General features: G+C 32.0%; 2 protein-coding genes across 2 annotated transcripts in view; both read right to left on the bottom strand.

Moving 5' to 3' along the window:
• LOC111642065 (succinate--CoA ligase [ADP/GDP-forming] subunit alpha, mitochondrial-like) overlaps positions 1-7,954 on the bottom strand; it is a 29,018-nt gene extending 21,064 nt beyond the window's left edge. Inside the window, exons 1-3 of the mRNA XM_023388332.1 lie at positions 7,836-7,954; positions 1,246-1,349; positions 223-339 (exon numbers count right to left, since the gene is read on the bottom strand). Of these exons, the coding sequence (XP_023244100.1) occupies positions 223-339; positions 1,246-1,349; positions 7,836-7,875 (261 nt within the window). The 5' untranslated portion in view covers positions 7,876-7,954. The remainder of the gene's footprint in view (positions 1-222; positions 340-1,245; positions 1,350-7,835) is intronic.
• Positions 7,955-13,508: 5,554 nt separating this feature from the next.
• On the bottom strand, positions 13,509-15,097 carry LOC111642066 (SCAN domain-containing protein 3-like). Its single transcript, XM_023388333.1, has one exon. It carries the CDS (start codon positions 15,095-15,097, stop codon positions 13,742-13,744), a length of 1,356 nt encoding a protein of 451 aa, XP_023244101.1. The 3' UTR covers positions 13,509-13,741.
• Between the last annotated feature and the right edge of the window lie 2,403 nt (positions 15,098-17,500).

Consider the following 17,500-nt stretch of genomic DNA (forward strand, 5'->3'; position numbering starts at 1 on the left):
TTTGATCACGATTTAAATACAGTATTTACTTTTAATATTACCGATATGTCATTGAAAAGAAAACGTGTTGTATTATCATTAAAAGACAAATTAAAGTATTTGTTTCGATTATCCAGATTTTTCCTTATCCGGACTACCTTCATCCCCAATTAGTCCGGATAATTGAGGTTCTACTGTATTTGATATTAGTAAATATCAGCTAAAAAAATTTATATATCTTACCTCTTTTACAGAATTAAAAACAGGAAGACCTAAATGTGTTTGTCCACCTTTACCTGGAGAAACTCCTCCTACAAATTGTGTCCCATATTCAAGAGACTGTTTACTGTGAAATGTTCCCTATAAAAAAATTTTAATGCCTGAGTTGTCATTTCTAAACAAATAATATTAAAAATATATTAGTAAATCATCAAAAAAAGAAAAAATAGTATGAAATAATGTCTTCTAAAATCTGTCTACATCAGGGTCAATGGCTAGAGCATTTGGCACCAGGAGCAAACTTAAATATAGGGTCTTTTGAATAAGTCTTTCATTAATCTGTTACAAATTTAAAAATCAAACATTTTTTTTATTAATATAATGCATTATATTTCATACTTATACATGACAGTTTCTATGAATTTATTAATTTGTCCATGTAAAAATCATAAATAAGTAAAAATATAACAAAATGCATCTTTCATCAAACAATAACAAATGATTAATTATTTGTTGAAATTCAAACGTTTTACTGTAAAACAATACTATTTTATGTAAATAATCCTAGTAACCATCATGCTTTACACAAATCATCGGACAGGAAACTTATACCTTGTTCATAATGTTATATTTTGATCTTTTAATTGCTTTTTTCATTAAATTAATTTTTATTTTATTTCTTTTTCAAACTCCTTTAAATTTATTATCCTATATTATTATCCTTTAAATTTATTATCTTACAGTTTAATCTTATGTGTAATTTTAATTTTCGAATTTGTGTTATTTAAAAAATGTTATTCTGTTTAAAACTTAAGAATTCTGTTCTATTGGTATTATCTCCTGACAATATAAGTGCATAAATAATATAATAATGTAGTCAATAATAAAAATTGTTAAGTTCTAATTTATTTTCACAATTACTGTATGAAGAATCAAAAAGGTCATTTTTTTATAACATAGTAATTATTTCTTGATGTTAATCAGTAAAAAAATTTTACTTTAATTAATATTAAAGTAAACATTATTATTAATTCAAAATATACTTACTTGTTTTCCAGTGAAACCTTGACATATTAATTTAGTATCCTTTCCTATTTTTAAATTGACTCTTGTAGCACTATAACTACAATTTCTTAAACCAAGACACCTAACTGAAAATAAAAATGAAAAAATGATTTTAAAATATTAGTTATACTACATATTATTTATACCAGTAAAATTTTGTATTACTTACAACATATTTATTTAAATATTAACTAAGAAATTACTGGATGATAAAGTATTCTTATTCAGATAATTTATAGTTATTTTTTGTATAACTTTACACATACAAAATTTTGAAAATATTATCATTCAAAACTTAGAATTTGATACAAGAAATTGCTAATGATGAAAATAACAATAAGGCTAACAGAAGAGTGATAATGTTATATTTTCTAATATATTAATTTAATTAGTCTAATTACTTTTTCCAATTCCTCACCACTTGTTTGCAAAACTAACAATTCTAGTAAAAAATATTTAATTGTATGCATTATTCTGTTTTATACTTAACAATTACCAAATAACTATCAAATTAGTGTAGTTAAAATACTGTGTATAAAATAGTTAAAATATAATTCTAAGAGTGTGTTTTCAATTTCACATTACTCTCTTCTTTAATAGTTGTTCAATTATTATTGATTCAACTCACTAATAATATCTATATAATGCACAGTATTCATTCCTAATTAAATTCTTCAAAGATGAAGAAAGAAATAAAAATTTTCATCTGAATCAAACTAATTAAGCAAGATGAAAGAAAAGTTTTTACTCAAAATCTAAACCACAGGTAGAGAACTTTGTAATGAGAAGACCATATTTTATTTAAAAGAGGCTGCATATAATATATATACACCAAAAACATACATAAATTGCATTTGGACAGATGTCATTATTAAAACAAAAAGACTCTTTTATGACAACAAAATTAAACCTGCACAATTCTAATTGTTATCAGGCCATACTAGAAACCATGAAAATGGTTTCTAGTATGGCCTGATAATAATTACTTTATATTCTTTACTTTACAATTACTTTAATTTCTTACCATAATCTAAACTCTATTCTAAACCAGTGGGTTTCCAATCTTTTTGTCTTGCATACCCCTTGGAAGCCCATTTTCCTAAGTTTTATTTCCCATTTTTCACTTTTGCTAAGATTTATTTCACATGTTTGTCAAACACTGGCACCTTGGTCAATTATATAGTGCTGTACAATTACATTAAAAAATTATTTTTAAATTGAAAAGCATTGCAGGAAGAACATGGATAAATACTGTATAAAAATTTACTTAAAACTAACCATCAAGTACCTCAACACAGGATCTGAATATTCTTATAGTACATTTACCATTATTAATTTTTTTTCATGTCCCCTAAACCAAGCACATATCCCCAGTTGGGAATCACTGTTCTAAATTAAAGTTGATAAAAAATTTCATTTATGCAATATAATTTGTTTTAAGTTTAATCCACAATTTCAATCAGTTTTTAAATAATAAAATTTTAAATAAAATGCATTTTATTTAAACTAGCATTTGTATTTGCAAACCTAGATGAAATCACAACTAATAAGAATTTATTTTACTTTAAGTATTTAAATGCTTATTATTGTTTTATTTAAACAAAAGCTGTGGCTACTATTCAATTGCAATTATTGTTTAAGGAAATTATTATTTCCTTTGCACATACTATATTTCTGCACTTATGAAAGTGTGATCTTATATCCAAATATAAAAGTATGTATCCTCTTATTGCTGTGGGAAAATTTGCACTGTATACCATAAAATATCTAAAAAAAAAACTCATTTTTAGAAAAATTTTATAGTATCAGAAACATTTTTTTTATTTTAGCATCTTATTTTTAATAGTGGTAGCAATAGAGATATCACTGAATATCATAATTTCATGGATTGATGAGAATGCTGCATATAACTAGGGAAGACCTGCATACCAGAAAATCCAGAGTCACCAGCATGCAGATAAAACTGTGACTAAAAAATAAAAATGTCACTCTCTCTCTCTGAAAATTAGCTTACTATATATTTAATCTCATTTTTGATCTACATACAACATCTGTACATGCAAGGAAAAATGCAAATGATGCAATTTTTGTTTACAGTGTATTAAAACAATTGGTGATTAACTGATATTATCAGTAGGTGGTGGTGCAGGCTGCACTGACAATCTGCCTTGAAAATAAGTTGGTTTGTAACTGGAGGTTGATTTTCAAAGTCAGGATAGTGACTTTGAGAACCAACCTATCAACCTCCAATTACAAACAAATCCAATGTCAATCTGTAAAATTTGAGATAATTTACAATGAATTGAAATTTGATATGTTTATTTTTTGTGTTTTCAGATCAAATTACAATCAAATAAACATAAAAATGGCAATCCACAAGTATTTTATATCATTAGAGAGAAGTCAAAATGTAAAAAGTAAAGATATAATCATAATTTTTGATGCAACATTGATAATCTCACAGTTTAGAATAAAAACTGGCATCTGTGAGACTCAATTCCTTTTTTCACATTTTTTTCCTTCTGTCATGCATATCCTCACTTAAACTAACACAGCAACTAAACCAGCTTTCCCCAGGTAAACTGACATGCCAGTTTTTACCAAACAAGCTAGTCAATTTGCAAAAATATAGTAGTTACTACAGTATATCAATCAGTTCATGTATATTTAAATTACATTGACAAAGCAGTGCAGTGCTCTTATAAAGCAAAACAAGCTGGCACACATAAGAGCATACTCTTGTAAGCAAGGTTTGCTCTATAAGCTAAGCAAGACTTTTTTCAAAATAAACACAAGTGAATTTCACATATAACTAATAAGAACTCTTATTTGTGCAGAAATATGACAACTGTTTAATATCTATTTATTAATATAGTATTGAAATATTTATTTGTGATAATTTTAATTTTAAAACAAATTATTAAAATTATATTTAAAATGGCAATTGGTATCTTTTCTTTATAATGAGTGTTACTTTTTGTATACCAGTAAAAAAAATAATTATAAAATACACCTACTAAATTTTATATATTTTATTTTTTATTAAAGTTTATTTGTTAAATAAATATGGTAACTAGCTACTGAACATTACAGTATATATTAATTTTTCATTGTTTCCCTAAGTTTTCAGAAATCCTTGAATAGTAGACATGGCTACCATTCAAGGATTCCTGAAAATAGGGAAACAGAAAAAACAACAAGCAGTTATTATATTTCAAGTTTTAAGGGCAAAATGCAACTTGTTACTACTTGAGGACAGTTATCTATATATATATATAAAAATGAGTGTGTGTGTGTGTGTGTGTGTGTCCTTCATGCATTACCACACCATTTATCTGATTACCGTGAAAATTTGAGAAGTTTTTTAATACACTCCCGCGAAGGTTTCTGGCATTTATCCTACGATAGATGGCGCGCGTTTACGGTTGGTTAATTTTTATTGGCACAAAAGCCATGCAGGCTATACTGCGCCACGACACATGGTACGATTGGGAATATAAGATAAATAGGAAAACACATATATACACATAAACGATACATAACAGTTTAACCATGGCGCACATTTACACAAGCATTCAAGCACTGTGTGTTCGATCGATTTCAAATTGTGAAGACCATTTCCCCCCTACAAAAAATATCTCTATATATGCATTTGTGAACTGTTATTTACGATATTTGTAATAATTTTTGTTTAATCACTTTATTTCAACTTTTTTTTGCTAATTATGTATTCGCTTGAATTTCGTTAAAACCTTAACTGTACCCCGAACAACAACTGAAGTTGTAGGAAGAAATTCGCGTATTTTACCAATCTAGGTATCCCCCTTTTCCAAATTTTAATATTGACTCAAATTACAATAAAACGGTTTATTATCCAACTATCAGAAATTTCACAACATGCCAAGGAAGAGAGGAAGGAGCAATTAAATAATTAAAATTATAAAGGATTAAAAAATACATATATAAAAATGGGAAATATTGCACTTCTGACAATTGCTGCAAGTGTATGAGCTAAATTTGGAGAATCCATGCTTCTCGCATGGACAACTGTATGTGGCTGGCTCACGCGTCGGAAAACCTTCTGATTTATTCATGTATGCACCAGACGGAAAAACAAAAAATATCGTGTATCCACAAGCACTCCAATAAATAAACAGAATTGAAACGACACTTTGAAATGTTTTCCCAATGAAAATGAATAATAATAATAATAAGTTTCAATAAAAATGATAAAATGTAAATTTAATTTTATCATAACGAGTTTGCTTTAATTTCCTTTCTTCTGAGATCGCAGCAATACGGGTAAGCTAGTTATTGGAATAAAACTGATAGTTAATTTCTAATTCTAACTCCTGATTTTCAATTGCAAATCATATTTGCAATAATTTGCAAGTTATGATGACAATAACTTGAATGAAATTTTTGTAATTTCAACTATATTTAATTTGTAACTTTTGATGGGCTTTATTAATATATATGAGTTGGTGAAAATGAAAATGGTTTAAATGCGTTTTTTTTTTTTTTTTAAATCAAGTTAATGACAACACTAGTTACAATTCTATGTGATCTTTTTGTAAAAATATAAAGCATACTTATAATCAGAAAAATGTAATATCACATATTATCAGTTATCAATCATTTTGAATCAATACAAATGCAAACATTTAAATATCTCAATTTAAAAATAAATGTACTTAAACCACTTTCATTTGCAATGGCTCATATTAGTTTCAATCAGATCATAATAGGAAAATTTATATAAAACAATGATATACTGTAACTACTACTCTGAAATAAAACACAGTACAGGTATACCTCGCCTTACGTCGGTAATTGGTTCCAGGAGAGGCGACGTAAGTCGAATTTACTTGTCTCCGAATCTACTTGTCACTAGGCTAAACCATAAATTACCATTCCCGGTTCTGTATTTTATTTATTAATGCATTTTTAATAATATATGATTAATAAGGATCTATTTTAAGCTTACAAACAAATAAATTTTAGTTTTCAATATAGTACAGAAAAAAGTAATCTAAATTTACAAATACATGTACTGTAAATACAGTACATACTTGTAAATGTATATATTTTAATATGATTTTATGTGCTTTAAATGCTTTTCTAGTGATATTACGACTTCAATATTTATGGTGGACAGACAAAGTCAAATAAAATGACTTAAACTTGATTTTTATTTTTCCATATATTTTTTTGACAAACGACGTATAATCGGGAATGACATACTCGAAACGACGTAAATCGAGGTATACCTGTATTACTATTAAGATGTCTTTTCAAAGAGGTGCACGGTAGTAGTTATAAAATTATTAGATTTGGGCTCCAGATAACAAACTATGATGATAAAGAACATATAGCTGTTTAAACATATTGATATTTTAGTATAAAGTTGATATTTTAGTAGATTATTTTATTTTATTAAAGTTGATATTTTAGTATAAAGTTATAACATTTTTGTATGGAATAGTATGCATAATATATGAATTTTGTCATTAGTTTAGTTCTTATATATATTTTTGTTAAAGGTACAGTCAAGTGCTATGTACTTTATTTTCTTTTATTTCTTTCATTTTAATTTTATTTTTGTGTTTTTTGTTTTTATTTGTATACATTTATATTTTATGCATTCAAATTTTCATTGTTGTAAAATATTAACATTCAAATCAGCTTATTCAGAATACTTTCCAGCTTTCACTCTTTTTAAATTTCAATTTGCTTCTTTCTATTCTGAAGAAGGTTGATAAAGATGATCAAAAACACAAAAAATAAAACTTTACTGCATTTTAAAGGTCTGAGTAGTAGTACCGTAGTTTAATGATAAAATTTTAGCAGAATAATAATGTAAGATACAGCAATCATGTGGATGCTTATTTAATATAAAAAGCCACCACCTGATATACGAGTTAAATAGTAAAAGCACCTATGTATTTTAGATATCAGATTAATTACAAATTCTAAATATTATATATATAGTAAATTAAATAAAAAATTTTGATATGAAAAAAGGAAGATAAGCTTGTATATATTTTTTTACATAAAATATTTTTGATGTACAGTTTATACTGAATTACAGCTTTGACAAAAACTTTAACTTTATTAAGATTTATGATCCATTCAACTTTTTCTAGTTTCTACAAAGATCAAAGTCTTCTTTGTTAGATTTTTTTTAAAACAGATATAACCTTATGTTTACTTAAAACGATTGACTAAATTGTTTACTCCTTACTCGTATCGAGCATTTATTTATAATCTGTAACAATAAGTACAGCTTAAAGGTCAAAGTACATTCTTCAACTAAAGCCTGTTTCGTTTGTAACACTTTTATAAGAAATAGAAATCAATTTAATAAGAAACATCTGTATCATCTGTTTTCTTAACAGGAGGAAAACAAACTTTTTAGTAGTAGAATTGACGTTATCACAGATAACTATGCATATTACGTTATTCTTGTTTTACCTATTATTTCAATTTATATGTTCACGATAATAAGTGTCATTTATATAAGAAAAATCAAAATAAATATCAAAATAAGTGAGTGACAAAGTAAGTTTTACCTGCACTCAACCTCGTCAACGCTACTATGTTCGCCGCCATTTTAACTTCTGACCTCCAAATAATATGAGAGAAAATAGATGGCACTGCTGTCGATATTTTCTGTCACGACTTCTTCCGATTATATTATTGAAATAATATCCAGGCCCGTTTTGGACTGTTGGCCGCCCCTATCAATGCTAATCGCGAATAAATTCAAAATCTAAGCCAATGTATGAGAGGGGTAAAAAATCCATTAAAATATTTGATATACAGTATATTTATTTTAATTTTATTCAAATCAAGCCGATAATACCCTTATGAATATTGACTTTCGAAGTAGTCGGATCAGAAATATTCAAGAAACCGTAAGCTCAAGTTTGAAATGCTTTAAATTCTCCCATGTCCCAGGACATTTGGCGTGATAGGTAATGAGATGGCAGATGCTGCGGCAAAAGATGCTTCTAAAGATGAAAACTTACCTCTGACTTTACAGTCTTATTCTAGAAATGTCCTGACGAGGATAATTTATGACCATCTTATCTCTGCATGGAACCAGTCATGGACTTCTTCGACTAAAGGAAATGTCACCAAGATGTTCTACCCAGTTTATGGGCAGAACATCTTGTACTACAGTTTATGATTTTCTTAAGAATCCAATTTAAGAATTTTTCCTATTCCTTTTCTCAAATACTTACTGGACATGGTAATTTTAATTGCTATTTATCGGCACGTAATTTGGGCAGCAGTACCTTCTGCTCATGCGCAATGGGTAAAGCCGAAACTGTAAAATACATAATTTACGAATGTCATATCTATGAAGTTGAACGCTTCAGGCTAATGCTGGAAGTTCTGTCCTTGGGATATGGTTGGCCCTGTCCAGCGTATATTCTTGTGTCCAAGGAACTGTGTGCTTATTTTGCTATTTTTATTAAGGATTATTTTAAGAAAAAACGGTTAACTGTTTCTTCGAATTCCGGTGTTAGCTAACCATGTATTGCATTGTTCATTTTCTTACCTACCTCTTGTCATTTTATATATGTAATTATTGATTTAGTGTAATACTCACTTCAGAGTGGTGCACTCAAAAAAAAAAAGCCGATAATACCAGCCTTTGTTGAAAGTTATATTTCTGCGCCGCCATAAAATACAAGTTGCAAATTAAAATGAAATTTTTCTTATTTAATATATAATACATAAGTATACATATGTATATAAAAATTTATTTAAATATGAATATTTAAATTAATAACTTTGGTGCGCATCTCTTTGTTTATTTAGGTTAGACCGCAATTTCAAAAAATTGTAGACCTATAAATTCTCAGTCGTCTGTCCTTCTTTAATCTCGAGAACGGAGTTAGATACATTGAGAACAAGACCAAATATAGAGAGCTTAGGGGCAGGATGTCCCGATTAACTATACATAATTCATAAAGTTCTGCCCCGAAAGGAGTTAGATAATGACGGGCAGGAGTTTGTTGATTATTATATTTACAGTATAAAAAATTATATTTTTTACTGCACTATTGCCCGGGTACATGCACACACTGCATAACTACCAAAACCGGCCCTGACAACATCGATTGAATAATGTTAATTAATCTATTTGAAAATTAATTACTAGGTTGGATTTGGATTTGTGGAAGATGCATTTCCGCATTTTTCTCGATTTTTTTTTTTTTTTTACTTTTTCCGTCATGTGGACACTAAGAGAGCTTTTTTTCTATACCCATTGCGGATTGGAAGAAAATGAGTAGCAAATAACATCTAGGTATTTAGCATTGCGTCTACATTCATATTAACCATGTTTTTCCTTACTGCAATTACTCTTGTCTGTAGATTTTTTTCCTCGTGTACTGTATGAAGTCTTTGTTGAGACCTCTTCAACAAACAGCTCTTTAGTTCCTAAAATACATTCGAAGTAGTCATTGAATCCTACATCTTTCAGATTTTGTTGATTCTCTTTCAATGACTACTTCGAATGTATTTTAGGAACTAAAGAGCTGTTTGTTGAAGAGGCCTTAGCTTCCAGGACTACCATGAGACGTTCTTCTAAGAACTAGGTCTTACATATCCGAAACAGACCACCTCCAAAATTTTCCTGAAATTTTTCTCTTTTCTGGTGAGATTCGAACCTAAATTCCCAAGAACGGTAGGTTGATGCCTTAACTGCCTACGCCACTCGGCCTTCTCCGAAGTACCTGTTTTGTAAATAAACTTGAAAATTCTTATGAAACATTATATGAAAATATAAAATTGTATGAAACTCCATATTGTTACGGAACAAAATTTAGCAACAATTAACTTGAGAATGTGAGAAATTCTGAGTTATATCTATCATTAGAAAAATATACTTGGGGAATATAATTGTGCAAACTTATTTAATATCATATCAGCTGATGCTTCTGGTGGTATAAGATTGAGATGTTTAAATTTTTACACAACTGTTGCATTTGAAGTGCAAAAACGATTAGTAAGGTTAATAAATAGAATTTATTAACCTTACTATAATCTCTAGTTCATCTAATCAATAAGTTAAACATTAAAACTAGTAAAACATTTTAAACATTATGTTTTAATTAATGTGGATGAAATTGAAGTGGGATGGCGAAACCTTTTAGTTTCATTAGATTGCTGTGAAATTGATGAATTGAAAAACTTTCCATTTCAGAAACGTGTGACAAAATCTTACAAATGCAATCATTTAAAAATATATCATTTGTTTAAAAATATTGCGACATTAACTAAATTAGTGCTGTCTTTTCTACGTTCAAATGCTGCAAAAGAGAGAATTTTTTCTCTAGCAGCAACCTATGTAAATACATTATGGCCGTAAAATTTTCAAAAACGTACGTTATTGTCGCGCAAATATTTTTTTTTTTTATAACAATGCACCCTATAATGGAGTTTACATTTCACACGACACGTTATTAACACATGGAGCACTGCGGTTCGTTCTGTGTGTAGTTTTTAGAACGATGTTAAATCCGTGGTTTGTAGAAGGTTGAAAAACAACAATCAACAGTTTTATTCGAAAGAAACGAGACATACACATTTAATGGAAAAGAACGTCAAAAAATTAGTGTGTAGTTAATTAATTTAAAAAGTTGTTGAAAAAAGCATTGTTATTAAATTAATAAAGTTTTATAGTGGGAAAGGAAATCCTCATAGTTATCTTATAGTTATTTAATTTATTTCCTTTTTTCAATACTCTTTTCGCCCTTTGGGCACTGGGAGGGCCTCTTATAGCAGATCCATTAGCCCTTCCGGATTCGATCCCGGGTTACCCAGAGCGGAGGGTTGTCACGTTGCCCGCTCGGCCATCCGGCCTCTAAATTGCATATGCTAAAATAGACTATCTGTATAAAACTATACTTGTCTAAAATTCTAAATTTATTTTTTAATCAATTATTTCATTAAAAATTGTGTAATTAAAATCACTTTATTCAAAATATTGAAGTAACAAAGTGAGAATTTTTCTTTTCGAAAACAGTTGCTGAAAAATTTACAAAGAATATATAAAATAATCATTGGCGGCTCGTGGCTATTTATCGGGATACTGAGTGACAATAGCGTAAGTATCTGCATAGCCGAACTCATGAAATGCATGATTTAAACACAGGCCCTTTTAGTGTCCACAGAGTAGAAAGAGTATTAAAAAGCTAGACTATGGTCATCTATATAATACCTTTCAGGGTTTAAATGTTTGAATTGAAATAACATGACTTCCGGTTTGCATCGGAAGTTCATATATAGTCAGTAGCGTAGCGTAGGTGAAGGCCCCTCCAATGTTTAAGACACAGTCTCTCTATATTTTTGATGGTATAGGAATTGCACAGTTGCCGACTTTTAGGGGCAATACGTTAATTGCTCGTCAGGAAAACCTAGGGGGGAATCATACGTGGATGGTGGCGGTAGGAGAAAACAGTGGCGTACCGTGGGTGTCAGCCGCCCGGGGCGGAGGAAAATTTCGGCCCCCCTTATTTAGGTATTTCAATTAAAAAAACCAAAATTTAGTTTTGTCACAGAACAAGCAATGAAAAATTCGGTGATAGTTCAGCGACGTGTTTAAAATAGTTCTATTGGATATTAGTGGTCTATATGAACGCGAATGAATCGTACAAGCAAAAAAAAAGTCAACAGGTTTCGCAGGAAATCCTCGGACGAAAGAGTTACTAGTTTACCCGGCGAGCCGATTCCCGCACTGTCCGGACGATAGCACTATCGTAGGCGCGATGCAGGTATAGATTAGGATGTTTCAAATTTTTACAAGATATTATTATTATTTATTGTAAAATTTTTCCGCCCCCACTACGGTACGCCACTGGGAGACAAAGATGACAAGTCTTACACGAAACCGTTTATTTTAATTAATAACTAGTTTAACTTACATAATATCAATAAACAATGCGATCTAGATCGGCTTGATGGCAGTGATCTCCGGTTGTCGGTGGTCAGATGCAGTCCGAAGATGCGAGCCCCGGAGCTTGGGTGGAGAAGTGTCTGTTGCACTAGAAATGATGCTGGGATGGGAGTGTTCCGTTGGCGGGCGACGGTCCTGGCTCTACGAGGTGGCGTTTGTCCAGAGGAGAATAGGCCGTTTGTCCTTGAGATTTGGGGATTTTATATGATTTTCCCCGAATATCACCGTTTTGATTGGTACCATTCACCCACTCCCTTACCCCGATTAGTCATTCTTTTGTTTCTAGGCGAAACCCGAGACCGATCAGGGTCGGGAAAAGGTCGGAGAGGTGATAACGGAGTTTTTAAAGTCCGCGCTCGTATTTTTCTCCGTTATGACCCTTTCCTCTGGCATCTTTGAACTTAAACGGTCCACCAGATGTTCTTGTGGCCATTTACCCTTTAACGCATTCGGGCATAACAGATGTCCCTTTTGTCATTAAATCCTCCTTTTCGCGATTGTTTCGACCCGACACTTGTTCGCAAGCATCTCGACAAAGCTCTCTCTATCTGTCGACATTTCCCCTTGCTATTTATCATCGCGTCGCGTTTGTTTTACAATACGTAAGAAAGTTTTCGTCCCATCTGGGTTCTGTCATTAACACACCCTCTTGACCAGATTCGATCCTCGAAACTCTCCGACTTAGGAGTTTCATAATTAGTCGCAATTTCGACGCGCTTTTACGACCCCCACAGAATTTAAATACAGTAGAGCGTCGTTTATCCGAATCAATTGGGGACTGGGTTTGTTCGGATAACTTATTTTTCGGATAACCGATTATGTACGAAAATATATATTAACCCAGGGGTTCCCAATCTTTTTTATACTGTGACTCCTTTTACTGGCTGTCATTTTTTGCGACGCCCTTCTAAAAGAAGATACCTGCCTGTAGCTCTAGCAGACATTAAAATTACTTCATTATTCAAAGAAAACTCCAAAGAATGTAGAATCCTAATAATTATTATTTATTAGAAAACATAATAGTCCAATTAATGAGAAGGATGAGCTTGCTTTTCTGAGCATAACTTCTAAATCGGGGCTGAAGTTTTGAAATCGCTACTCCCATTTCTTTTTCTAAATTTATTTGTGACCTGTATTTCGACTTGATTACTGCAACTGCAGAAAAGCCAGTTTCACACAAGTACGACGTAGTAAACGGTAAAAGAACCTTCAAAGCTGTACAATATTCTTGGGATACATTGCTCCAAAATTGAAATAGTTTGTCTTTATCAAATCGTAGTTTTAGGCTCGTATCACAAGATAGTTCTAACAGCTGTTTTTCCTCGACTGTTGAAAGTGTAGATGGGGGTGGGATCGATTGGAATGCGTCTCTAATCCAGTCGTATTGATTTAGATTCTTTGGAAAATATGTACCAAAATGGATGCTTAGTGTTGATAAGTTTTGGATAAATATCGATTGCAAACTTGGCTCCAGATTTTGAATAGATTTTTCTTGCAGAAAGCCATTTAAAACAGGAAAACAGTCAGTATTTTCTTGCTCCTCTTCATTTTTCTTTTCCACAACAGCAACTTTGTTTTAAACGCTGCAATTTTATCAGCCAGTTGCAGTATATGCGTTTCGTTTCCCTTCGGCGATTTATTAAGGACATTTAATTTCTCAAATATGTCGCAAAGATACGCCAGTTTTATTAAGAAGTCAGTGTCTTTAAACTTTTCTGTGTCACGATGCGATTCTATCAATAAATACGTGTATAATTCATGTTTTAATTCGTATACACGTGAGAGTACGTTACCTCTCGACAACCAACGAGAGTTACAGTAATAAAGTAAAAATGTATGCTCGGCACCCAAATCTCCACAAAGCTTTCGGAAAAATCTTGCCTTCACGAGTCTTGTTTTTATAAAGTTTACCACTTTAATAATTATATCGATCACAAGATTTAATTCAGGTGAAATATTTTTTGTAGCCAGGGCCTCCCTATGTATGACGCAATGTGTCCATTTTGCATTTGGTGCCTTGGTTTTAATGAGAGCTTGAAGTCCTCCATATTGCCTTGACATCGCGCGAGCTCCATCTGTACACACACCGACACAGTTCTCCCATTGAATGTTATTTTCTTTCATGTATGAATCTATGATCGCAAACAAATCATTAGCCTTCCCGGTATCAGTCATTTCTTTGCAAAATAACAAATCCTCACATACATTTGCTCCTTCCATGTACCACACGTAACATATTAATTGAGCATCATTATTACTGTCTGTCGCTTCATCCAGTTGAATGGCAAATAAACCAGAAAGTTTTTCCACAATTTGCTCATTAATGCCTTCAGCTATGTCATGAATGCGACGACTAATCGTATTGTTAGAAAGAGGAATATTTTTTATTTCTTTAGCCGCCGATTCTCCAATCATCACTGATACCATATCAATCGCTGCAGGTAAAATAAGATCTTCAGCAATCGTGTGTGGTTTCTTGCATTTGGCAATACGGTAAGCGACCTTATAAGAGACGAGCAGTGCTTTGGAGGGAATAGATGCACTGGAAAACAAGGATGTCGACTGATGTTTCAGTTCTCGCAATTTTCTTGCAAAAAAATCTCGCGGTTTTCCTTGTAAATTACTGCGAATTGTTTCTAAATGACGTTTCAATTTATTAGGAAGCATACTTTCAGCTGCCAGCACCTTATGACAAACAACACATTGGGGTAGTTCCACATTTCCTTTGCTAACGTAAGTATATCCAAAATCTAAATATTGGTCATCATATTTTCTGTACTTTTTTCGTTTTCCTACAGTTTCCTTTGTACTCTTTCCTGAGTCTTCAACACGTTTTCTATTTATTTGAATAAAGTTATCCATTTTACAATGCGCAATTTAAATAGAACACACTTGAAATCAAAACACTGATTCTTCAATGCTTGTAATCGACGAAAACAAAAGACTAAACGAAAGAGCGGGAAATTGGAGAAGCGGGGTGATGAGACGCATGCGCAGCGCACTCACTCATTACGTCGTGTGCAGGCGACCGGTGGGTATCGTCTCGCGACTCCCCTATGAAAGCGCCGCGACTCCCCAGGGCGTCGCGACGCACAGTTTGGGAAGCCCTGGTCTAGAGAAATGTCATAGTAAATGTTTTCTTTGCTTCCATACTTGCATGTCTTGATGTTAGCAGATTTCTTTTGTTTTGGGAAGCTTGTTTCATTGGTACTATTCTTTTTTTGATCTCCTGTATACATTTGTTACATAGGGAGTGAAATTACAGAAGATAAGTAAAATTTCTTATTTGTTCCACCTGTTTGTCAATCATGATGCTAGCTTTTGTCTTTTTGTTGTTGTTTTTACTAATATCACCTTTGTTTTCTTAATGTTTATCTTTACACTTCATTTAGTATACTAAGCATATGATTCACTTTGCTTTCTGAATTACTCCATGACATATCAGCAAATCTGATGCAGCATATCTTNATACAAAAATGAAAATTTGTGAATTGGCAAAGAAGTTTGATCTACCGGAATTGTCGGTCAGAACAATTATAAAAGGCAAAGAAAAAATTCTCGAAGCTGTGAAAAATGCTCAATCTTTAAATTCAAGCATCATTCGTAAACGTCACAGTATTATCGCTGAGATGGAAACAATGTTAAAATTATGGCGTAATAATCAAGTAAATGTGAAAAATTGTAAAATAATATAGGCCTAATTTATTATACATATGTATTATCTAAGATTTTATTAAACATTTTGTTTCTAAATTATTGTTTTCTTTAGTCTCCGGCCCCAATTAAAAATTATTTGTATGTATTTATATGGGAAATTATATCCCGACTTACGCGAATTCGACTTACGCGGTTACCGCTCGGTCCCACCTATCGCGTAAGTTCGGGGTATTACTGTATTTATTTTGTTCGTACAAAATAAAAAAATAATTTTTAACGATACAATAGTCTTCGTTAGGCTTAACATTGACGAAAATTCAACGCGAAACGACACGCAACGGAGAAAAATGTCAAGATGGGATAAATTAATATATTTTTTCGTGCGTAATCGGTTATCCGAAACACTGATATTCCGAATAACCCCAGTCCCCAATTGATTCGGATAATCGACGCTATACTGTATAAAGTATAAATTTATTGTAGTGTTATTTATTTGTATAATAATTTTTATGTAAGAAATGTAAATACTGTACTACTTTCTTCCCAATTTTTGCCTTGTGATCATAGCGCCCGTGATTTCCAAGAGTAGCCCACCAGTGGCCAAGCGGTCTTCGTACCCTGAATACTGGGAGTTCGGTCGTGGATTCGCGCCTCGCTCGGACGGGCTGGCCACGCGGAGTTTTCCGGGTTTTCCTACATCTGTAATGCCTAAATAGGAGCCAGTTTCCCTTAAAAAGACCTCCCGGAAGGCATCCCCCTAGGCAGATCGCTTAAGTGTTGAGTTGCCATAACTAAACAAACAAACAATTTCCAAGAGTTATAAGAATTCTCACCTTATGTAACCGTTAATTCAAAGAAATTTAGAAATAGAAACAACCTAAAAATTTGAATTTTAATTAAGAAGTGTTTTTGCCCCTTTGCTTTTGGGGAGTGCCAGGTCCCATTGCATCCGGCATACAAGAAAGGGAGCCGGCCGTATGCCAGTGTGGAAAGAGCCAAAAAGTGTTCTTTCAGCCGCGAATGTTATCTCCAAGAAATATGAACATTGTAAGAGGAAGATTGTCGACAAGAGCGTTAAGAAAACGTAAAAAATTCCTATGAAGAAAGTCAGTGGCGGCCTTAGGGGGTGGCGAGCAGGGCAATCGCCCGGGGCCTCGCTCTTGGAGGGGCCTCGCGCAACAACCAAGTAGAAAAAAGTTGATATTTAAAACTTTTTATTTTATCCTTGGATATTAGTTATAACAATAAAATAAATTTAATTTATAGTACAGTATATATTAATATTAATAAGCGCCTACTATTTCAATTCACATACTTTGCACAAAGGACAAGGGCCTCGCAAAGATCTGCCGCCCAGAGCCTCGCAATGGATAAGGCCGCCGCTGAAGAAAGTTAAATTTATGAGAGAATCCGCCGAACCCTGTCCATCCAATTCTTTATCGAAGAAAACGAAAACAAATTAGAAATATAATAACGGTGACTAAAATTTATTTCATTTGAATGCCAGTGTAGTTAGTAGCAGCGCAGGCGCCATTTTGTTTGTGGACGAGACGTTCACAAACAAAATTACTACCGAAAGTGCCGCTGTAGGGGCTCCATAAATAAAAT

Source organism: Centruroides sculpturatus, unplaced genomic scaffold, assembly GCF_000671375.1.
Source record: "Centruroides sculpturatus isolate CEXI.00-Female unplaced genomic scaffold, Cexi_2.0 scaffold1479, whole genome shotgun sequence".
Taxonomy (NCBI): Eukaryota; Metazoa; Arthropoda; class Arachnida; order Scorpiones; family Buthidae; genus Centruroides; species Centruroides sculpturatus.